This window comes from Somniosus microcephalus, chromosome 20 (genome assembly GCF_052327205.1).
Source record: "Somniosus microcephalus isolate GS21.2 chromosome 20, FLI_Smic_1.0, whole genome shotgun sequence".
NCBI classification, from domain to species: domain Eukaryota; kingdom Metazoa; phylum Chordata; class Chondrichthyes; order Squaliformes; family Somniosidae; genus Somniosus; species Somniosus microcephalus.
This window is the reverse complement of record NC_141006.1, coordinates 37,943,455-37,967,846: the sequence shown is the minus strand read 5'-3', so window position 1 is coordinate 37,967,846 and position 24,392 is coordinate 37,943,455. Positions and strand designations below refer to the sequence as shown.

At 43.8% G+C, this 24,392-nt stretch overlaps 1 protein-coding gene across 5 annotated transcripts in view; it reads left to right on the top strand.

Moving 5' to 3' along the window:
• LOC147103125 (zinc finger MYM-type protein 4-like) overlaps positions 1–24,392 on the top strand; it is a 180,738-nt gene that overhangs the window by 58,194 nt on the left and 98,152 nt on the right. For 2 of the 5 annotated variants that reach the window (XM_085962447.1, XM_085962448.1), the window contains exons 1-2: positions 9,249–9,400; positions 21,802–21,871. In XM_085962447.1, coding sequence (XP_085818573.1) covers positions 9,338–9,400; positions 21,802–21,871 — 133 coding nt within the window. In that variant the 5' untranslated portion in view covers positions 9,249–9,337. Of the gene's footprint in view, positions 1–9,248; positions 9,401–21,801; positions 21,872–24,392 lie in introns of those variants that run through there. The other 3 variants (XM_085962446.1, XM_085962445.1, XM_085962449.1) reach the window with 2 other exon arrangements.

Sequence of the window (24,392 nt, the reverse complement as noted above, 5' to 3'; positions counted from 1 at the left end):
TGAGGAAGGACGTTCTTGCCATGGAAGGAGTGCAGCGAAGATTCACCAGGCTGATACCTGGGATGGCAGGAATGACGTATGAGGAGAGATTGTGTCGATTGGGCTTATACTCACTGGAGTTTAGAAGATTGAGAGGGGATCTCATCGAAACCTATAAAATTCTGTCAGGCCTGGACAGACTAGATGCAGGAAGGATGTTTCTGATGGCCGGGGAGTCCAGAACCAGGGGTCATAGTCTAAGGATAAGGGGTAAGCCATTTAGTACTGAAATGAGGAGGAATTTCTTCACCCAGAGAGTGGTGAACCTGTGGAATTCTCTGCCACAGAGGGCGGTGGAGGCCAGTTCATTAAGTATATTCAAGAAAGAGTTGGATATATTTCTTAAGGCTAAAGGGATCAAGGGATACGGGAGAAGGCAGGGACCGGGTACTGAATTTGGATGATCAGCCATGATCTCATTGAATGGCGGAGCAGGCTCGAAGGGCCGAATGGCCTACTCCTGCTCCTATCTTCTATGTTTCTATGTTTCTAAATCCAATCCGGCCAATTACCGCCCCATCAGTCTATTCTCAGTCATCAGCAAAGTGATGGAAGGTGTCGTCGACGGTGCTATCAAGCGGCAGTTATTTAACAATAACCTGCTCACTGATGCTCAGCTTGGGCTCTGCCAGGACCACTTGGCTCCAGACTCATTACAGCCTTGGTCCAAACATGGACAAAAGAGCTGAATTCCAGAGGTGAGGTGAGAGTGACTGCCCTAGACATCAAGGCAGCATTTGACCGAGTGTGGCATCAAGGTGCCCTAGTAAAACTTAAGTGAATGGGAATTGGGGGGAAAACTCTCCACTGGCTGGAGTCATACCTAGCACAAAGGAAGATGGTTGTGGTGGTTGAAGGTCAATCATCACTGTCCCAAGACATCGCTGTAGGAGTTCCTCAGGGCAGTGTCCTAGGCCCAACCATCTTCAGCTGCTTCATTAATGACCTTCTCTCCAACATAAGGTCAGAAATGGGGATGTTCGCTGATGACTGCACAGTGTTCAGTGCCATTCACAACTCCTCAGATAATGAAGCAGTCCATGCCCGCATGCAACAAGACCTGGACGACATTCAGGCTTGGGCTGATAAGTGGCAGGTAACATTCGTGCCACAGAAGTGCCAGGCAATGACTATCTTCAATAAACGAGAGTCTAACCACCGCCCCTTGAAATTCAACGGCATTACGATCACCAAATCCCCCACCATCAACATCCTGGGGGGTCACCATTGACCAGAAACTTAACTGGACCAGTCACATAAATACCGCGGCAACAAGAGCAGGTCAGAGGCTGGGTATTCTGTGGTGAGTGTCTCACCTCTGACTCCGCAAAGCCTTTCCACCATCTACAAGGCACAAGTCAGGAGTGTGATGGAATACTCTCCACTTGTCTGGATGAGTGCAGCTCCAACAACACTCAAGAAGCTCAACACCATCCAGGACAAAGCAGCCCGCTTGATTGGCACCCCATCCACCACCTTAAACATTCACTCCCTCCACCACTGGCGTACCGTGGCTGCAGTGTGTACTAACTACAAGATGCACGGCAGGAACTCGCCAAGGCTTCTCCTAAACCGGTGACCTCTACCACCTAGAAGGACAAGGGCAGCAGGCACATGGGAACACCATCACTTGCAAGTTCCCCTCCAAGTTATACACCATGCTGACTTGGAAATATATTGCTGTTCCTTCATCATCGCTGGGTCAAAATCCTGGAGCTCCCTCCCTAACAGCACTGTTGCAGTACCATCGGACTGCAGCAGTTCAAGAAGGTGGCTCACCACCACCTTCTCAAGGGCAATTAGGGATGGGCAATAAATGCTGGCCTTGCCAGCGATGCCCACATCCCATGAATTAATAAAAATAAAAATTAAAATTTATTTTATTCAAATTCAGAGAGCAAGAGAAAGTGGAAGACAGAGAGAGTGGGAAGGAAGCAGAGAGATCATTACAGGAAGAAAGTAGATTTTGTTCATGAGCTAAGTCATTGGAGAAAAACTTTATTATAATACATTGCACTTAACATAATATGATGCAGCTGACCTTATAAAGTAATGTATCCTCTTACTCATCAGCAGCAATGCCATGGGAGAGCTCCTAGAGCGCATCAAGACAGAATCTTCTTCCTTTTTCATTTGGTAGTAGCAAAGCAAATCAAATGTCAATATCTAAGTCAGATATCCAGGCCAAAACTTCTGGTGTAACAGCGTGGATATCTTGTACGCTGTCTGCGAATTTCCTCCAAGGGCAGTGCTTAATGTTGTGCTCCAGGGTCTGATTAGGAGCTCCACAGTCGCATGATGAGGATGCTTTAATCTTCCATTTATGGAGAAGGTGGCAGCATTTACCATGACTGGTTCTGAGGCGGTTGATGGTTGTCCACTGTTAGCGAGGAAGGTTTGATCCTTCAGGTTGTACAAAACAGAATGAAAATGTCCATCAGTTAACTGAGCCTTAATTAGCATGGCTGATAATTCTGTTCAAAGTGAGCTGGGAATTATTCCCAATCCAAACACTGGATGAAATTCTTGGAGCAAAATAATTTATGATGTCTCCATAGCACCAGCTTTTGGAAGAAAATCTCTTCCGGAGTCTCAAGACTTTATGCTTTTTAATTCCTTTGTCATCAAAATCATGACACTTTGATGCACTCGTAGACTAACAAACAATATTTCTTCCAGCCTTCCTATTAATGTAAGAGATTGTAACAGTCTAAGAATAATGCAATCTTGTTATATCTCAAGAGTTTATTAACCTTGCCTGTATAACAATTAAAAGAGTATGCAGGAGACAGAGTTCAGTTAACAGCCATCTTGCAAGAGATTCTTCTCCACTCAATGCACTCTATTTCCCATAGTGCATTGCACATCCCAACTACGGTAAGCTATGTGGGACAGTTCAAATGCAACATTCAAAATACACAACAAATCTTAATTCAAACTGAACAGATTTCATCAAAAGGAATATATACAATTGTCTGCTCAAATATGAAAAAAGAATTGCCTGTTCGAGGCATATGGATTTGTTAGTTAACCAGATGATTCCTCAACCCATCATGACCATTGAATGAGATAAAGGAATTCTTAGCGATGGAAATTCTTCTATTTAACTCAGATACCATCTGCAATTTAAATCAATGAACTGATCTGCTCTAACATCAAATACACCATTTGAAAGTTCAAGTCAAGGAAACAATCAATACAGACTTTGTTATGACAAGGAACAAGGACAAGGGAAAATTATGGAGATTGAAAAGAAAAAAAGGTAAGTATCTCCTACATGCCAGTTAAAAAGCATTCTTCTGGAGACTCTGCCTGGCAATATATCCATCTTTAGGAACTGTCATTAAGTTGTACGGGGAACAAAATCCTTCCTAGTTCTGTTTATGGATCGCAGCAGAAACCATTAACCTGTCGGGATTGAGTCATCTGTGACGTATTTCTGCACTTTTTCTCTGTTTCTGCTTCTTTCTTAGAAGTGCTGAGCCTGTTTTGGCTTCTTCTATGGTTTCTTCCAGCTGACTTAGTTCTACAGTCTCTCTATTAACCATTAGGTTATTTGTGTGTTTCACTGACTTGTACTATACTTCGTTGCTCAGTTTTTCAGATTTCTGCAGTTACTTTGTCCCTCTTAGCTTTGAATGTCTCAGCACCTCCTACTTCTAGGCTTGACTTTATAAGTTTCTATGACCGTCTCTGCGTTGTAGGTTTGCCCACCATCCACCACACATCCTGAATCAGCTTCACAGGTCTATTACCTCTTGTCTTGGTCTCGTCAATCTCTGCACTCCTGTTATGCTTTTAGATCTTCCATAAATTGCAATATTTCCTTGGCTTTCCTACCTCAGTGCTCCATCAACAGTTTGTGCACTTCAAAGCAATTTATTGTGTGAAGCATTGAGACACATGATAAGGTGCTATATAAATGCAAGTTCTTTCTTTCTAACTGCATTAGCTTTATAGGTCTTTGTGCTGGACATCCTACTAAGTACTATTGCATTCCTTACCAGAACATTTACTACTGATCTGTAGAGCCATGCCAGATAGTGGATTGGGTGAATACTTGTAAATCTCAGATGCATGGCTTTTGTTAATATCTCAACCCCATCATCTCTGCTTTCCAGTTTAGCTTCAGTAATTTTATTTATATATATAGACACAGTACTTGATCTCTTGTGGCATTGCACATGGGGAGCAAAGACCAAGTATAGCCTTGAAGTGAAGTGGTTTGGACCAGTGTATGCAGATGCAATTCAATTGCCATTTTAAAGTAATTCATTGTGTGCTTATTTTTTATATTTCCATTTTAAATTCCTATGTCCACATTTAAAATGGAAATTGCCGATATATATATATAAATATATATATTTATCACACTACATTTACAATATCCTGCCAGTGATGAATATAGGGAATTATAATGGAAAAGTTGACAGGAAGTGTATGCAAATGTAAGATTTTAAAATATAATACATATATAACATATATGAAATTATATTCATATTTCTATCAGATATGTCTATATTAGAATATTTATTTACAGTGAATGACAGGATATATTTTTAAAAGTAATTTAAAAGAACCCAGAGTTAGTTCCTCCTCTTCCCCTCCCACATGTTAAAATCAGATGCTATTGTTTATTTAGCAGTTATTTTACTTTGCATTTTCACCCTTGTATTCCTTTAGGCTAGAATCTCAGTCATTCAAATACATTCCTCAGCACTCCTGCTAAATGAGATTTGTTTTGTGGATAAACTTGGCCAAATTAATTTCTAAAGTATCCAAAATATTCTCATGTTATCAGTGTAGGACCGATTTGTATATATTTTTCTCTGTGAAGTGTGGCAATCATTCCTGTCATTTATCCCATTTACCATTTGATACAATGGCTCATTAACAGATTAGCATAAGATGATCTAATTTATCACTGGACAGGTTAACGTGATAAATGTAGGGGAAGTATACAATGCCATATCCACAACTCAGAAGTAAATATTCATTGGTTGCGTACATTTATCACCAAATTGTCCCTTTACCCCATGAAGGTCAATTCCTCCATTTTGTATTCTCTTTCAATTATCAGAATTGCTATTTTTCCCTTGTGTTGAAAAAACCTATCATTATTGAAGCAATGCTCTAAAATAATTAAATCCTATGTTTAAATGGAAAGGAGATACTGAAAACTGTTGTTTAAAAAAGCAATTCCAATTTCCAAATACAGTGAACACTCTCTTCCATGGTCTTGTCCGCATCCAGGTGGCCCTGGAGAGGGAGCACGCGGTGCCTGCCCGTATGCTTGAGGCCTGCCACGAGCGACTGAGGAGAGATCGAGTAGACTCGGCATACATTCACTAGAGTTTAGAAGAATGAGAGGTGATCTCATTGAAACATGTAAAATTCTTAAGGGGCTTGACAGGGCAGATGCTGGGAAGATGTTTCCCCTGGCCGAGGAGTCTAGAACTAGGGGTCACAGTCTCAGAATAAGGCGTTATTTAGGACTGAGATGATGAGAAATTTCTTCACTCAAAGGGTTGTGAATCTTTGGAATTCTCTATCCCAGAGAGCTGTGGATGCTCAGTCATTGAGTATATCCAAGACAGAGATTGATAGATTTTTGGATGCTTAGTGAATCAAGGGATATGGGGCTAGTGCGTGAAGGTGGAGTTGAGGTAGAAGATCAGCCATGATCTTATTGAATGGCGGAGCAGGCTCGAAGGGGCAAATAACTTACTCCTGCTCTTATTTCTTATGACTGGTGGGCACCGCAGGGACCAGAGTGGATAATAGCAATAAGTTTATAAGTTTCCTTTGGTTTTGTGGTTAACGTCTTTCGGATGCGACGTTAAACCGAGGCCCCTGTCTGCTCTCTCAGATGGACGTAAAAGAGCCTGTGGCACTATCTCAAAGAAGAGCAGGGGAGTTCTCTCCAGTGTCCTGGCCAATATTTATCCCTCAATCAACATCACTAAAAAAAGCAGATAATCTGGTCATTATCACATTGCTGTTTGTGGGAGCTTGCTGTATGCAAATTGGCTGCCGCCTTGCCTACATTTCAACAGTGATAACAACAGAAAATGCTGGAAAAACTCAGCAGGCCAGGCAACATCCGTGGAGAGAAAAAAGAGTCAACGTTTCGGGTCAAACACTTTGTCAAGACTGGAAAAGCACAGGAAATTAAATAGATTAAAAGGCCGGGCTGGGAGAGAACAAAAGAGAAGTGAAGAGACATTAAGAGGTATTCAAAACGAGCTGAGATGGTGATAGGACTAGTGGAGACAAAAGACGGCTCTAGATTAGGTGTGAAATGCGCTGGCAGAATGGGAGACAGCTGCCATGTGGGAGAGGAAAAAAGGGAGGGGGGGGGGAAAGGGCCAAAACAAAGGTGTGGATAAAAAATAAGTAAAAATGTAATGGGGGCCGAGGTTATGATCTGAAATTGTTGAACTCGATATTGAGTCCGGAAGGCTGTAAAGTGCCTAATGGGAAGATGAGGTGCTGTTCCTCGAGCTTACGCTGAGCTTCCGTGGAACAATGCAAGAGCCCGAGTACAGTGAGGTCTGAGTGGGAATGGGGCGGTGAATTAAGCTTAAATAAAGGAGACTATGAAGGTATGAGAGTAGAATTGACTAAAGTGGACTGGGAAAACAGATTAAAGTGTAAGACGGTACAAGAGCAGTGGTCTACATTCAAGGAGATATTTCACATCTTTCAAGATAAATATATTCCACTGAGGAAAAAGGGGAATAAAAGAAAAGACAGCCATCCGTGGCTTAGTAAAGTAATAAAGGATAGTATCCGACTGAAAACAAGGGCATATAAATTAGCCAAATCTAGTGGGAGGATAGAAGATTGGGAAGCATTTAAAAGCCAACAAACAATAACTAAAAGATTAATTAAGAAAGGGAAGATAGATTATGAAAGTAAACTAGCAAAAAATATAAAAACAGATAGCAAGAGTTTCTATAAAAAGAAAAAGGGTGGCTAAAGTGAACGTTGGTCCCTTAGAGGATGGGACCGGGAAACTAGTGGTGGGGAACATGGAGATGGCAAAGACGCTGAACAAATATTTTGTATCAGTCTTTACAGTAGAGGACACTAAAAATATCCCAACACTGGACAAACAGGGGGCAATGGGGGAGGAGCTAAACACGATTAAAATCACTAAGGAGATGGTACTCAGTAAAATAATGGGACTTAAGGTGGATAAATCCCCCGGACCTGATGGCCTACATCCTAGGGTCTTGAGAGAAGTGGCGGTAGGGATTGTGGATGCATTGGTGATCATTTTCCAGAACTCCCTGGACTCAGCAAAGGTCCTGGCAGATTGGAAAACTGCTAATGTAACACCCTTATTTAAGAAGGGAAGTAGACAAAAAGCTGGAAACTATAGACCAGTTAGCCTAACATCTGTGGTTGGCAAAATGTTGGAGTCCATTATTAAGGAAACAGTAACAGAGCATTTGGATAAACATAATTTAATAGGACAGAGTCAGCATGGTTTTACAAAGGGGAAGTCATGTTTGACAAATTTGCTCGAATTCTTTGAGGATGTAACATACAGGTGGATAAAGGGGAACCAGTGGATGTAGTGTATTTGGACGTCCAAAAGGCATTTGACAAGGTTCCACACAAAAGATTACTGATCAAGATAAGAAATCACGGGATTGGGGGTAATATACTGGCATGGGTGGAAGATTGGCTATCTAACAGAAAACAAAGAGTTGAGATAAATGGTTCGTTCTCGGGCTGGCAATCAGTAACTAGTGGTGTTCTGCAGGGGTCAGTGCTGGGACCCCAACTCTTTACAATCTATATTAACGATTTGGAGGAAGGGACCGAGTGCAACATATCCAAGTTTGCCGACGATACAAAGATGGGAGGGAAAGCAGTGAGGAGGACATAAAAAACCTGCAAAAGGACATAGACAGGCTAAGTGAGTGGGCAGAGATTTGGCAGATGCAATATAATGTTGGAAAGTGTGAGGTTATGCACTTTGGCAGAAAAAATCAAAGAGCAAGTTATTATCTAAATGGAGAGAAACTGCAAAGTGCTACAGTACAAAGGGATCTGGGGGTCCTGGTGCATGAAACACAAAAAGTTAGTATGCAGGTGATCAGGAAGGCCAATGGAATCTTGGCTTTTATTGCAAGGGGGATGGAGTATAAAAACAGGGAAGTCTTGCTGCAGTTATACAGGGTATTGGTGAGGTCACACCTGAAATACTGCGTGCTGTTTTGGTTTCCATATTTAAGAAAAGATATACTTGCTCTCGAGGCGGTTCAGAGAAGGTTCACTCGGTTGATTCCAGAGATGAGGGGGTTGACGTATGAGGAAAGGTTGAGTAGGTTGGGACTCTACTCATTGGAGTTCAGAAGAATGAGAGGCGATCTTATCGAAACATATAAGATTGTGAGGGGGCTTGATCGGGTGGATGCGGTGAGGATGTTTCCACTGATAGGTGAGACTAGAACTAGGGGGCATAATCTTAGAATAAGGGGCTGCCCTTTCAAAACTGAGATGAGGAGAAACTTCTTCACTCAGAGGGTAGTAAATCTATGGAATTTGCTAACACAGAGAGCTGTGGAAGCTGCAACATTAAATAAATTTAAAATGGAGATAGACATTTTCCTAGCAGATAAGGGAATTAGGGGTTACGGGGAGAGGGCAGGGAATTGGACGTGAGTCTAGATTTGGATCAGCCATGATCCCATTGAATGGCGGAGCAGGCCCGAGGGGCCGTATGGCCTACTCCTGCTCCTATTTCTTATGTTCTTATGACAGGCGACCGGAAGCTCGGTTTATCCTTACGGACTGAACGGAGGTGTTCCACAAAGCGGTCACCCAATCTGCGTTTGGTCTCCCCAGTGTGACTACACTTCAAAAAAGTACTTCATTGGCTGTAAAGCCCTTTGGGACGTCCGGTGGTCGTGAAAGGTGCTATGGAAATGCAAGTCTTTCTTTATGAGTTGTGCCCCTTTGAAAAGGGGGCGGACACATTTGTTTGGTTGTGCGGTGGGGCAACACATTGTCTGCTTCTGGGTTAATGTGAGGGAGCAGAATGCAGTGAGCACCCAAAGGGGGGGGGAGGGGGAGGGGAAGGGGAAGAATTGAGTTGAATTCTCGCGAGATTCTATTCCCGGCAGTGGGGCGGGAAATCAAGAAGCCCATTTTAGCCTTCGCCCTGCCCCTTCGCCCAGTGATGTCACGGCGCGGTCTGCCTTGATTCTGTTGTACGTGTGACGTAGCCGGGCGGAGCGTCGTGCGGCGGTTTGCGTGACATTTTGGTGCTGGTGCCACCAACATGGCGGACCTGAGAGAGGAGGGCGATCCTTGCGCCTCCAGATGCACAGGCTCGCCGCACACGGTAGGTCTGGCAAGTCCCGCTGCCTTCACATTCCGAGCCAGAGGCGCCCTTATTTTGTTGCCTTTGGGGAGGAGGAGGAAATAATTAAACAAATATAAAACCGCCGCATTGAGAAATAGAGGGGAAGCGCATTGAGGCGAGTGGTCTGCCGGGGAGGGGGGGTCACTTGTCAGTCCAGGAGAGACACAAACACACATGCAAGGCCTTGGGTGCCGGTGGGAGGGAAAGCTGCGAACCTCCCCCCTCATTTACCTTTAAATACGCCTAGTTGCATTATTTACCAGTGATGTGTGCAGCTGTTTGCTGGCTGCAGCTTCTTGTAATTCAAAATATTGATCAAGTGGCGGGAGGGTACTCAGTCCTTTGTAGTTAGGTTTTTATGTATCTTCTAAATGACACAAGGTGGAACTTTGTCTGGGGCTTTTAATATCGCGATAGTGACTTAGCGTGGCACATGCTAAGTGGTCCTGCATGTGTGTGTGTGTGTGAGAGGGAGAAAGATTTCTTTTTTCAAAACTCAAAGAGCATTGTTTTTAAATAAAGAAATCTATACAATGCCCATTCATTTTACAATTAACTCATGATCTTTGTTGAGGTGCGTCTACGTTTGGATCAAAACTTCAAAAAGAAGGAAAACTTCTGTAAGCATATCATTTAATTTTTTTAACTAAAACTTTGGATGTTTTTATATGGTAGTTGAATGCCACAGTACTTTTTGTGTTAATTGTGGGAAATCTACTGTGAGATAAGAATACTCTGGACTTGTGGTGATAGTTTGGATAAATGCAATTGGTTTTTGGGTTTTTAAGTTTCATAGTGATTCCTATAAGTTGACCTTTTCTCTACAATCCCAAAGCTGTACTTTTCCTGTAATCTTCCGTTGTAGAATGGTGGAACTCAACGCTTAAGAATTACACTGTGTAATAACTCTTTTACTGGATTAAACCTAGTCTTCTACTACAAGCACAAAAGCAAAATACTGCAGATACTGAAAATTTGAAATAGAATCAGAAAATGCTGTAAATACTCAGCAGGTCAGGCAGCATCTGTGGAGAGAAAGAGTTAATGTTTCAGGTCAATGATCTTTCATCAGTACTGGGGAAAGTTGGCGATATAAGAGGATTTAAGCAAGTGCAGAGGCAGGGGGAAGGGAAGAGCGAGCAAAAGGGAAGGTCTGTGATCGGGTGGAAGGGAGGAGAGATTAAATGACAAAAGGTGTGATTATACAAGGCAGAAGGAGATGGTAATGGGACAAGTATAGAAACAAAAGATGGGTCTAGAAGAGGTGTAAATGGGACTCAGAAACCTCAGCAACAGCTGCTGTCAGAAAACATGGGTGCAGAGATTATGATCTGAAATTGTTGACCTCCATGTTGAGTCCAGAAGGTTGTAAGGTGCCTAATGGAAAGTCGTCTTCTATGTTGCTGTACTCCCTTCAGAATGGCATGTTAAATATAAATTGGGTTGTAAAGATAACTTTAATGTTACATTTATAAATACAGTTGATAATGCAACATATGTAAACTCGAAATATGTTTATGCAAGTGTGAATCCCAATAGATTTGTTCAAATATTTGTTTGCAACGATGATTTAATTCACAAGTAGCCAGATAAACAGGTCTATTAGCCAAGACACAGAGCCAAGCACAGTTAGCTTGTTCAGCTGGTAGGAAATTTGAATTGATGTGGTCTTTAGCAATCACAATCGATTATGCAAGCTTTATCGAGGATCAAAAACCCCTCTGTACAAGGAAATGAGCTCTTTTGTGGCAGAAACCGCAGTCTGCTCTTTAAAATTAAATGTGCACATTCTGTAATTGTGATGTATACTTTATTTGCAATTTTTAAAATGCACATTTCTCATATTAGAATCCCATATGAAAAGTGTAAATAATTTGTTCACAGACTGCTGGTAAAAGAAAGAGAGAATTCTCATTTATATAGCGCCTTTCATGACCTCTGTCCCAAAGCGCTTTACAGCCAATGAAGTACTTTTTGAAGTGTAGTCACTGTTGTAAGGTAGGAAACGCGGCAGCCAATGTGCAAACAGCAAGGTTCCAAGAACAGCAATGTGATAATGACCAGATAATCTGTTTTAGAAATGTTGATTGAGTGATAAATGTTGGCCAGGATACTGGGAGAACTCCCCTGTTCGTCGAAGAGTGACACCGGATGTTCTACGTCCACCTGAGAGAGTAAACGGGACTTGGGTTTAATGTCTCGTCAGAAAAATGGCACCTCCTTAGTAAGCTGTGAGGAGAACACAGTCTGCAAAGGGATATAGATAGACTAAGTGAGTGGGTAGTAAGGTGGCAGATGGAGTATAATGTAGGGAAATGTGAGGTTATTCACTTGGTAGGAAGAATAGAAAAACAGAATATTTTTTAAATGGTGAGAAACTTTCAAATGTTGGTGTTCAGAGAGATTTGGGTGTCCTGGTGCAAGAAACACAAAGCTAGCATGCAGGTACAGCAAGCAATAAGGAAGGCAAATAGCATGTTGGCCTTTATTGCAATGGGGTTGGAGTATAAGAGTAAGGAAGTCTTGCTACAATTGTACAGGTCCTTGGTGAGACCACACCTGGAATACTGTGCACAGTTCTGGTCTCCTTATCTAAGGAAGGATATACTTGCCTTGGAGGCGGTGTAACAAAGGTTCACTAGATTGATTCCTGGGGTGAGAGGGCTGTCCTCTGATGAGAGATTGTGTAGAATGGGCCTATACTCTCTGGAGTTTAGAAGAATGAGAGGTGATCTCATTGAAACATACAAGAATCTGAAGGGGATTAACAGGGTAGATGCTGAGAGGTTGTTTCCCCTGGCTGGAGTGTCTAGAACTAGGGGGCATAGTCTCAGGATAAAGGATTGGCCATTTAAGATCGAGATGAGAAGGAATTTCTTCGCTGAGGGTTGTGAATCTTTGGAATTCTCTGCCCCAGAGGGCTGTGAATGCTGAATCTTTTGAGTATATCCAAGGCTGAGCTAGATAGATTTTTGGACTCTTGGGGAATCAAAAGATATGGAGATCGGGCAGGAAAGTGGAGTTGAGGTCGATGATCTTATTGAATGTCGGAGCAGGCTCGAGGGGCCGTATGGTCTACTCCTGCTCTTATTTCTTATGTTCTGTCCTGAAATATCAGCTAAGATTATGCGCTTAAGTCTCTGGAGTGGGGCTTGAACCCATGACCTTCGACTCGGAGACAAGAATGCCTCGGTTGTCACTTGTACACTCTGATCAGCTGATGGGAAGTATGTTGTGAGATGAAACGACTTAAAATGTAACGAGGCTGGACAATTACATTCGTGAACAAGCTCAATGTGAGTTAATTTCTAGCTTTGGTGAGTCTGGAAAGCAAAGCAACTTATTAATTTGCAAAAGGCAACCATTTGTTTACCCTTTCATTTTGGAACTTTCCTTTCTCTCTGCATTCCTGAGGATTTGATTTAATATATTGCAGCTTTTATCTCATAGCACTGATTTTCTCTTCTAAAACCAGAGATAGTGTTTTTCCTCCTAGCTTTTTACTTTCCTTCACTACTGAAGGATGTGGCATGCACCGAGTATGATTCTAAGGGCAGTGGCACTCACCTGAGGAGTCATTGCTCTTGTGTGAGCATGGCCAGTGTGTGCTGCTCATCCGTGAGGGCATCATGGCCAAGCACAGTTCTGCTCTTTGTTCAGTGTAATGATCAAAAGTGAAAACGTTGGCTAATTTTTGTTTTGTACTCTGTCTTTTACTGGATGTTGAGGCCAATTTTAATAGCCGTAATGCTGAGGTTGGCTAAGTTGATACAGATCTGGGATTGAGCCATCTAGTGTCTCTGGTCCCAAGTCACATGTGGTGCATTGGGGAACTATCAACGATGTGGTGTATTTTGTTCCTTATTAGAATTAAAATGAACTGGTTAAAGTTAAAGTTTTTTTGTCAAGTTTTATACTAACTTTGGGAAATTAAAATAAAATAACCAGTGAATAACTTTTAAAATAATATTTTAAGCCAGAAACAGTTATTAATGTGAGTTTTGAAGCTGAATCCTGACAGGTTATTCAGTTGTGGAAATCATCACAGCTGGAGTCTACATCTGTTGTCAAGATTCTCACTCCTAATCACTGTACAAGTTTCCCCTTCCTGAACCCAGGGATGCTGTGGCCTATTGTAGCATCCTTACTCCAGTCTTTCCTATGATCCCAAATAAAATTACAGGTGAGTGAGGCCATTTGGCCTATCTAGTATATTCTTCTATAGAAACCTATGCTCCCTCACCCCACCCGTATCTTGGTATCTAACTGCCTATTGAATAACTCCAGAGATTTTTCCTCCATTACCCTACTTCCAAGATTTGGTCAGTGGTTGATGCAACAGTTTTTGACATCAGTCCTGACTTGCCCATTACCAGTTAGCTATGTACCCTTGTCCTGCAGTATGAAATAACACTCAAGATTAATGTTTCCTATTCTAATAATTATCACATACCTCTAAGATCTCTTCTCAAATCACCTTTTTTCAAGGCTGATTTAACCAAGGTTTGTAATCTTTTCTCAAACTCAGTCTTCTGATGCTATGGATTGGCCTTGTGGCTCCTTTCTGGATGACTTCCAGGGCTTGGGTGCTTCTCTTGACCAGTTAACAGAGGTAGTATTCAAGCTAGTGCACTGTATTAGCGTGGTCTCTTAGTAGATAATTTAGCACAACCTGGGGATCAGCTGTGGACCTCTTGGTCTTTACGGCTCTAAGGTGGAGGTTTTACTTTTGAATCATTGGGATATCTTGCAATCATTTATCTAAGAGCAAGTATCCGAATGGGATGAGTGTATTTCTGCAGTTCCTGATGCAAAGTTTTGATATTAAATACTTAATGAGTTGGCACAAAACAAAAACCCTACAATTGTTATTTCTTTAAGGTAGGCTCGCATCTCTTGGAAATATTTGACACTGACAGCCTATGGTATTGGTGCTGATCCAAACTATACATGTCCTTCAGTATTCCAACAATTGTCTTTTGAACGTTGCTAATATTGTGGTGGCAGAATTTAAGCACTGCAACAGTACAGTTGATCTACTCTCCATTGGTCCATTGACCTTTACAGACTTACTGGTTTGGGAATGGAATACGTATCTTCAAATAGTGCCGGTTTCAATCGCTGAGATTTTCTACATGTGGCCTCTTCAATTAAATTGCAAAAACTGTTCATGTAAAAGTAAAAAAACTAGATCCCTTTATTTGGTTCAGAAATGTAGATTGTTCAGTTGTATGCTCGGTGTTTGAAGGTGTATTCTATTTAAGAGAATGCTATGCATTCAAACGTAATTTGGAATAACCCCCATGATATGCTTTAAGACTTATTTGGTGGGAGAAGGAATTGGGCAGCATTGTGAATTAATAATAAAAAATAACAACAGAGAATGCTGGAAAAACTCAGCAGGTCAGGCAACATCCGTGGAGAGAAATTTGAGTTGACGTTTCGGGTTGAAACCCTTCTTCAAAACTGGAAAGAAAATAAAAAGATCGAAGGCAAAGCTGCGATCGAACAAAAGGAGACAATAAAAGGTATTAGAAGCCAGATGAGATGGTAATGGGCCCATGGAGACAAAAGGCAGCTGAGATTAGGTGTGAAGTGTACTGGCAGGATAAGGACAGCTGCCAGGTGAGAGAGAGAAACAAAAGGAAAGGAGGGGGGTGGGGCGGGGGGAAAAGGAGGACCCAAAACAAAGGGGTGGAAAAAATTTAAAGGAAAAAAGCAATAGAGGCCGAGGTTATGATCTGAAATTACTGAACTCGATATTGAGTCCGGAAGGCTGCAAAGTGCCTAATCGGAAGATGATTTGCTGTTCCTCGAGTTTACGTTGAGCTTCCGTGAAGAGGCCAAGGACGGTGAGGTCCGAGTGGGAATGGAGCGGTGAATTAAAATGACAGGTGATGGGCCTTCAATAACCACAAAACTAGAAGTTATAGACTTAAACAAGTTGGCTTTTAATCACTAAGATCAGAGCTAACATCTCAACATGCCGACTGGTTCACAGGAATGAGTCATACAGATCCTGGGATCTTTATGTAAGAGAAGTCAGGGGCGGAGCCAAGAGCCAAGACCTGGAACCTCCCAGGTTAGTCGGGAAAGAGGAAGTGAAACTATACACAGTGGGGGAGGGTAATATACATGAGTGCAAAACGAATACAGGATCAAGACAAACAGATTTCATTACATTCACTCCTTCTACAGATTTAGTCCATCGGGGTGATGTTTCTTAAAAGTTGGTATAAGTGAGTCTGTCAGGAGGTTTTGCAGTTCTCAGTGATCGGCGTAAAGCCGGTTGGGGTGCCTCTAGGGGAGTGGATTCTGGTTCCTCCGCTGTCCGGGCCTCCGCAGCGTCTTCCAGGTTAAAGTTGGGTATTGATACCTCTGGGCGTCCTGTCTCTTTGTAGTGTAGGTCTTCATCGGGTAGTCTCCCATCGTTCTCTCTGCTCCCCGAGGGAGCGAGGTCTTTTATGGAAACAGTGTCCTCTCGCCCGTCAGAGTATTCGATATAGGCGTACTGAGGGTTTGCATGGAGGAGCTGTACCTTTTCCACAAGGGGGTCCGTTTTATGGCCTCTCACGTGCTTCCGCAATAGTACTGTCCCCGGAGACGTCAGCCACGCGGGTAGAGATATGCCAGAGGTGGATTTCCGGGGGAAAACGAACATCTTTTCGTGAGGGGTAGCGTTAGTGGCTGTACATAACAGAGACCTTATGGAGTGGAGCACGTCTGGGAGGACTTCCTGCCAGCGGGAGGTCGGAAGGCCTTTTGACTTTAAGGCTAACGTGACAGCCTTCCAAACAGTAGCATTCTCCCTTTCCACTTGCCCATTACCCCGGGGGTTGTAGCTAGTGGTTCTGCTAGTGGCTATCCCCTTCGAGAGCAAGAACTGACGCAGCTCGTCACTCATGAATGACGTCCCCCTATCGCTGTGTATGTAGTTCGGCATGCCAAACATGCAGAATAGATTACAGAGACACTTGATGACCATGGCACTGGTCATGTCTGGGCAGGGAATGGCGAAGGGGAAGCGGCAATATTCATCAATGATATTGAGGAAGTATACGTTACGGTCGGCAGAGGGAAGGGGTCCCTTGAAGTCCAGACTTAGGCGCTCGAATGGCCGTGTGGCTTTGATAAGGTGTGCACGGTCAGGCCTGTAGAAACGAGGCTTGCATTCCGCACAGATGCGGCAGGCTCTGGTCATTGCCCTGACCTCCTCGATGGAGTGGGGCAGATTGCGGGACTTTATAAAATGGTATAGTCGGGTGACCCCTGGGTGACAGAGGTCGTTGTGGAGACCCTGTAATTTGTCCGTATGAATGCTGGCACACATTCCCCGCGATAGGGCGTCTGGGGGTTCATTAAGGGCTCCAGGCCTGTACATAATATCATAGTCGAACGTGGATAGTTCGATCCTCCACCTGAGTATTTTGTCATTCATGATTTTCCCCCTTTGTTATTAAACATGAAAGCCACCGACCGCTGGTCGGTGAGCAGGGTGAAACGTTTGCCGGCTAGGTAGTGTCTCCAGTGCCACACTGCCTCCACTATAGCCTGTGCCTCCTTCTCGACAGAAGAGTGCCTGATTTCAGGTCCCTGAAGGGTTCGGGAGAAGAAGGCCACAGGTCTCCCAGCCTGATTGAGGGTCGCAGCTAAGGCAAAGTCTGACGCGTCGCTTTCGACTTGAAAGGGAATGCATTCGTCCACTGCGCACACTGCAGCCCTTTCAATGTCCTGTTTAATACTGGTGAAAGCCTCCTGAGCTTCAGCTGATAGTGGGAAGGACGTCGATTTAATGAGGGGTCGGGCCTTATCAGTAATTGGGCACCCATTGGGCATAATACGAAAAAAATCCCAGGCACCTTTTTAAAGCTTTGGGATTGTGTGGCAGGGGCAGTTCCTTTAGGGGGCGTAATCGGTCAGGGTCCGGTCCAATTACCCCATCTTCCACCACACAGCCGAGGATACAGAGACGGGTTGTGTTGAAGACACATTTGTCTTCGTTGTAGGTTAGATTCAGCTTTAGGGCAGTTTTTAAAATCTCGCAAGATTTAGATCGTGGTCTTGCTGGTTGTGCCCGCAGATAGTGACATTGTCCAGATAGGGGTAGGTAGCTTGTAGTTTATTCTCGTCGACCATGCGATCCATCTCACGTTGGAAGACCGAGACCCCATTTGTTACCCCGAAGGGCACACTGAGAAAATGGTAGAGGCGCCCGTTCGCCTCGAAGGCGGTGTATGGGCGGTCCTCCGTTCTAATGGGGAGCTGGTGATACGCGGATTTGAGGTCGATAGTTGAGAAGACTCAGTATTGCGCAATCTGGTTGACCATTTCTGATATGCGGGGTAAAGGGTAGGCGTCCAGCTGGGTATAAATATTAACAGTCTGGCTGTAGTCAATTACCATCCGTTTCTTTTCGCTATTTTTAACTATGACTACTTGGGCACGCCACGGGCTGGTACTGCATTCAATAATGCCTTCCCACAGGAGTCTGTCCACTTCCGCCTTGATAAAGTGTCTGTCTTCCAGACTGTACCGTCTACTTTTGGTCGCTATGGGCCTACAGTTCGGAGCGAGATTAGCGAATAAAGAGGGCGGGCTGATTTTTAAGGTTGATGAGCCACAGACTGTGAGTGGCGGCTGGGACCCGCCATATGCCAGCGTGACACTTTCGTGGTGGCACTGGAAGTCCAGGCCCAAGATTACATTAACACAGAGTTCTGGCATCACGAGGAGTTTTAAATCCTTGTAGTCCGTGCCTTTTACAGTCAGTGTTACCACACAGTAGCCCAAAATGTCCGAAGTGTGGGGCTTAGCAGCCATAGCAATTCTGCTCCGTGTAGGGGTTACCGTTAATGAGTGCCGCCGTACCAGGCTAGGGTGGATAAAACTCTCGGTACTCCCACAGTCAATTAAACATTTTGTTAAATTCCCGTTTACCTGTATGTCCATCATGGATTTTGTCAACGGGTGTGGCCTGGATTGATCCACCGTGATCGAAGCCACTGTTGGGCCCTGGGCGGCCGTTGAGTCGGGAAAAGATGGCGGATCCCAAGATGGCGGCACGCACGAGGCGGTGACGGAGTTGGAAATCGGATTCCCCCTGCAGACTTTGCTAAAATGCCCCTTTTTCTTACATTTGAAGCATGTAGCGTCCTTCGCTGGGCATCGTTGTCTGGGGTGCTTGGCCTGGCCGCAGAAGTAGCATTTCGGGCCTCGAGACATTGCCGCTGTAGTAGGACTCCTGGGTGAACTTCTGTGTGGGGTCTCCGGCGGCGTAGAGCTGGTCTGAGACCTGGATGGGGAAGATGGCTGATTCCAAGATGGCGGCCCCCTCGGCGCGCACGAGGCGGTGAGGGCCGCATGACCGGAAGAATAAGAGTCAGAGTTTTTCTGGGCCACGTCCAGCGATCGCGCAGTGGCCACTGCCTTTTTTAAGTCGAGGACCTCCTTCTCCAGCAGTCTCTGCCGGATATAATTCGATTTGAGGCCCGTGATGAAGGAATCGTGGACCAATTCGTCAGAGTACGCGTTGGCCGTCACGGCCTTGCAGTTACAGTCCCGGACCAGGTCCTTTAGGCCCTGTAAGAAATCGTCCATTGATTCCTCTGGTCGCTGCCTGCGTGTAGCCAGCAGATGTCTGGCGTACACTTCGTTTACTGGCCTCTGGTATTGGGCCTTCAGGATAGTGATGGCCTCCGTGTAAGAGGTGGCGTCCCGGATGAACGAATAAATCCGATGACTTACGCGAGTAGTCAGTAGACTCAGTTTATCTACCTCGCTAGCGGATGAGGCCCCCGCGAAGAGTTCGAAGCATTTGAGCCAGTGTCCAAATTGATTTGATGTTTCAGCAGAATGTGGATCCAAGTCCAGACGCTCTGGTTTTAGGAGTCGATCCATCCTAGTATTCTTTAGTGATTAAAATTGATGGGCCTTCAATAACCACAAAACTAGAAGTTATAGACTTAAACAAGTTGGCTTTTAATCACTAAGATCAGAGCTAACATCTCAACATGCCGACTGGTTCACAGGAATGAGTCATACAGATCCTGGGATCTTTATGTAAGAGAAGTCAGGGGCGGAGCCAAGAGCCAAGACCTGGAACCTCCCAGGTTAGTCGGGAAAGAGGAAGTGAAACTATACACAGTGGGGGAGGGTAATATACATGAGTGCAAAACGAATACAGGATCAAGATGAACAGATTTCATTACAACAGGCGATCGGAAGCTCGGGGTCACCCATACGGACTGAACGGAGGTGTTCCGGAAAGCGGTCACCCAACCTGCGTTTGGTCTCCCCAATGTAGAGGAGACCGCATCGTGAGCAGCGAATACAGTATACTAGATTGCAAGAAGCACAAGTGAATTGCTGTTTCACCTGGAAGGGGTGTTTGGGGCCCTGGACAGTGGGAAGGGGGGAGGTATAGGGGCAGGTGTTACATCTCCTGCGCTTGCACGGGAAGGTGCCAGGCGAAGGGGAAGGGCTGTTGGGTGTGATAGAGGAGTGGACTAGGGTGTCTTGGAGGGAGCGGTCCCTACGGAATGCTGAAAGGGGAGGGGAAGATGTGTTTGGTGGTGGGATCACTTTGGAGGTAGCGGAAATGGTGGAGGATGATCCGTTGAATGTGGAGGCTGATGGGGTGGAAGGTGAGGACAAGGGAAACCCTATCGTGGTTCCGGGAGGGAGGGGCAGGGGTGAGGGCAACTGATCTGCGCAGCATGTGTTCAGATTTAGTTTAGACTGATGGCTCTAAAGAAGGTGCATAAAATAATTATGGGCTATTTCCAAACAGTTTATAATGTTTGTTGGTTCACATCATTAAATTGTCTACAGATTGGCACTTTTACTGAGGTCATAATGACTGTTGACAGTTATTCTACCAGTCATGCTGACTTTTGTGAGGGGTGTTAAGGTAAGTGTTTGGGCAGAGTATTGCGAGCTTCACACTGAAGCTGTTGGTGTGTGATGCTGTCATTGAGTGTTCAAAATGACAAAACTGTTCCATTCCCCAGCACTGACATCCCTCACCTTGATAAACACGACAATGTGGACAGTGTCAGCCAGTTGCCCACTTCTTCACTTGATTTCGGCAGCAATCACCAATCCAACTTTCTCAATTGGAACTTGCTAAGTTTTCAATTTTTCCACATGTCAGAACACTAGAGAACACTTATTGAAAGCTGTGAAGGAAAGTACGAATGGACAATCACTTGTACAGGAAACTTTGTGTTATCCGGAGGCTAAGTGTCCGGCAAGCTCGAGCCACCGGCAAAAATCGGGAGCCGTTTTGTTAGTTTTTTTCTTCTCGTGGCTTTTTTTTTTCAACAGTCAGGCTCTGGAAAGTCTCTCTGAAGCTGTTGCTAAGCTACAGAGATGCTTCCAAGGTACGGGCCGACTGTTTAGAAGCTGTTGCTAAGCAACAGTGTTTGTTGTCAGATACGGAGATGAAAAGCTCCGTATGCTTCAACATTAACGCTGGAGTGTCCGGCAGTTTTGAGGGAACGGCAACAGCTCGGTCCCGTCGGTGCCGGATAGCACAAAGTTTCCTGTATTACATGGGAGAATTGAACAGGCCAATTGAAAAATTCTGATCAACCTGTTCATTCTCAGTATATTGTAGCAGATGCTTTATTTTTACTCAAATTTGCTTTGAATTTAGTCCGTAGTATTTTTTTTGTTCTAGTATTTTAACCTAATCTTCTTCTCACAACTCATTGATCTGTCACCATCTGGCAGTGAATGGAAATATGTAGGTCTATTGTATTCTCTACGTCTGTAATGATCTATTTTAGCAACCAGTGGCTGACCTGATTGAGATGCGCTAACAGAATAGACTGAGAATCAAACATTTGACCCATGGTCTGTGTGTCTTAATGCTACACTGGGTGTTAATTTGTGTTTTATTTTGGAACAGAGTTTCTGTTCTGTTTGCTAAAAGTCCTGACAACTGTGCACCTTTTAATAATTGCATTTCTATGGGTTCAGTAGTGCTTCTGTTAAATGTCTTTTTATATGACATTGCAGAATAGGTACATTTGGTTAGCAACACTATCTAGGTTAGAATAAACTTGGGCTGATTATAATAAACATGACTACGATTAAGAGTGACAGAGGGGTGACTGAAGGTGTGATAGCAATGTGTTACAGCAAGTAAGTGTGACACTTGCAGGAAGTATGCATAATGTGCAGGACTATTACATAAATATTTAATACATTAGAGTACCATATATAAAACTTATTAAAGTAAATGAATGATTTTTGAGCTGAATAGCTTTCGGGAGGATCCTTTCTCCTGGCGAGAAGTGGAACAGAGTGCAGTTGTAGTCAGTGATTACTTGTCAGTTGTTTCACTCCCAACATTTTTGTGACTTTTCTGCTTGCAGGATGACGACGAATTTCTCGGCAATGCTGCTTGCCATTCTCCTGGCATGTGGGAGGAAGTTGGCGATGCAAGTAAGTGCCTTATTTTTGAATGTTGAAGAATTCAGAAAACGCTTAACAAAAACATTCCATTGGTCCCGCGACAGGTTAATTCTCCAGCTGTTGAGATGGTACAATAAGATTGGAGAGTCAACAGGTCACTGCAAAACTGTTCACCATTTTACTGCACGCAACACAGGAGAACCATGCGTTTAGTTTAGTTGGAAATAAGCCTACCAGATATGCTCTTGGTGGGATGCATGATTGGGCATCGAGTAAGGGAAAAAAATGTATGTTAAAACTTTCAATTTGTGTGGAAATCGATCTCCAATGTAAAATGTTACTGAACATGAGTGAATCTCTTGTGGCGTTGCTTCTGCTGAGTTGTTGCAAGGGGGTAGGGCAGGGAGGCATGTGGCTGCTGAGGGGATTTGGAAAGAAGTTTGTAAAGGATTCTATTCAGACAGTGAGGCAGGTGTTTACTGAGTGGTGTCTGGAAAATTTGAGATGGTTAGGACATTTTTTGTGATGGACGCTGAAGACATGCTGAGACCAATTGTACTGCCCTACTGTATTACTGGCTGAAATCAGATAACTAAACCCAGATTGGGAATTGAAGCCGGACCTTCTGGTCTGCATAGCTCAGATACTTGTTGAGAAGAAACATTCTTGTTACAGTTTGTACTTTGCAGCAATTTAAAGTTGAAACTGCAACATCACTGATAGAGCTTGATTTGCTTTTCCGAAGAAAAAAACATGAGAAGGGGAGGAAGGTGATGGAGAACCATCAAAAATTGGCAAAGTTTATGAAGAACTGGTAAGATTTATTTCCGAAAAGTCTACATAAAGTCTTGCCAACAGTGCTGAAGGATTTAGTGGACTTCTGAAAGTATTTGTTGGCACCGCTTGGAATTTAATTCCAACTGTTGTGTCTGTGGCTGCCAGTAGCTTGTTATTTTCTTAAAACAAAAATTATATTGCAAGCTGGCATTTCAGAGACAACATTTACTTTGTCTCCTGAATTGGAGCGGATTTAAGATAGTGTAATAGATGCGTGCTGTATGTTAAGGTTAGCTGCCTCCATACTGCTGTCTGCCGTCACCAGGGCTGTGGCTGTTGCTCCTGCACCAGATTATAATTTCTGAAGTGGAGAAATATGACCACAATTGATGTACAAAACCTGGTTTGTTACCTGACTAATTGCTTGGGACAGCTTAGTGTCTTAGTTTTAATTTGGACCATCAACTCCTTATATAAAAATGTACTATTTTTATTTAATCTATATCAATCCATTAGCAATTGTGAATGTTGGCCTTTTTGTTCCATACCTTCTTGTGAATTTCTAATTTGACTTCTGGTTGGTCATCATCAGCATGTCTAAATGGAAACTTATCCTCGAGAGCAAAACATTTCTAACTTGGTCTTCATCTAAATTCTTTGGCTTCTCTTCTGCCCTTGTACTCGCACGGTTACCTCTTCAGTCTCAGGAGGATCTATCCTTGACCCCCTTGGTGACATCATCTGAAGACATGGCGTCAGGTTCCACGTGTACGCTGACGACACCCAGCTCTATCTCTCCGCTGCCTCTCTCGACCCTCGCACTACCTCTGTGTTGTCAGCCTGCTTGTCCAACGTTCTATCCTGGATAGGCCACAATTTCCTTCAGTTAAACATTCGGAAGACCGAAGCTGTAGTCTTCGGCCCCTGCCATAAACTCCACACCCTTGCTTCCTATCCCCAGCCACTGTCTCAGGTTGAAGCTGACTGTTCACAACCTCAGTGTTCTATTTGACCCTGAGCTGAGCTTCCAACCCCATAAGATTTCCATCAGAAACATTGTCTAATTCGACTTCTGTAACTTCACCCTTCTCTGCCACTGATGTGTCATCGAAACCCTTGTCCATGCCTATGTCACCTCCAGTCTCGATTATTCCAACGCCTCCCATCCTCCGCCATTCATATCATCCAAAACTATGCTGCTTGTATCCTAACCTGCGTGATGTCCCGCTCATCCTTCATGCCTGTGCTTGCTGACCTACATTGGCTCATGATCTGCCGCTGCCTCCAATTTAAAATTCTCATCCTCATGTTCAAATTCCTCATCGATGGCCTCGTCCCTCCCTATCTCTGTAAACTGCTCTAACCATACAATCCTTCAGGCATTCTTATGCATTCCCCGTTCCCTTTGCCCCACCATTGGCCTCCATGCCTTCAACCGTCCAGGCACTAAACTCTGGTATTCCCTCGCTAAACCTCTGTCTCGTCACCTCTCCTCCTTTAAGATCCACCTTAAAACCTGACTCTTTGTCTAAGCTTTTAATCACAGCTCTTAATATCTCCTTTTTAGGTTCCGTGTCAATTTTTTTGTCTGATGACACTTCTGTGAAGTGCCTTGAGATTTCTTCTTATGTTAAAGGCACTATATAAATGCAAGTTGTTGTAAATTCAAGTAACTGTTTTGTATTGTATTTTATTTTTTATTCTGCATTTCCCAATGAAGGTATTAGCATTCCATTTTTTGCCACAGGAAACCTTTTTAAAACATGCAGTTTAA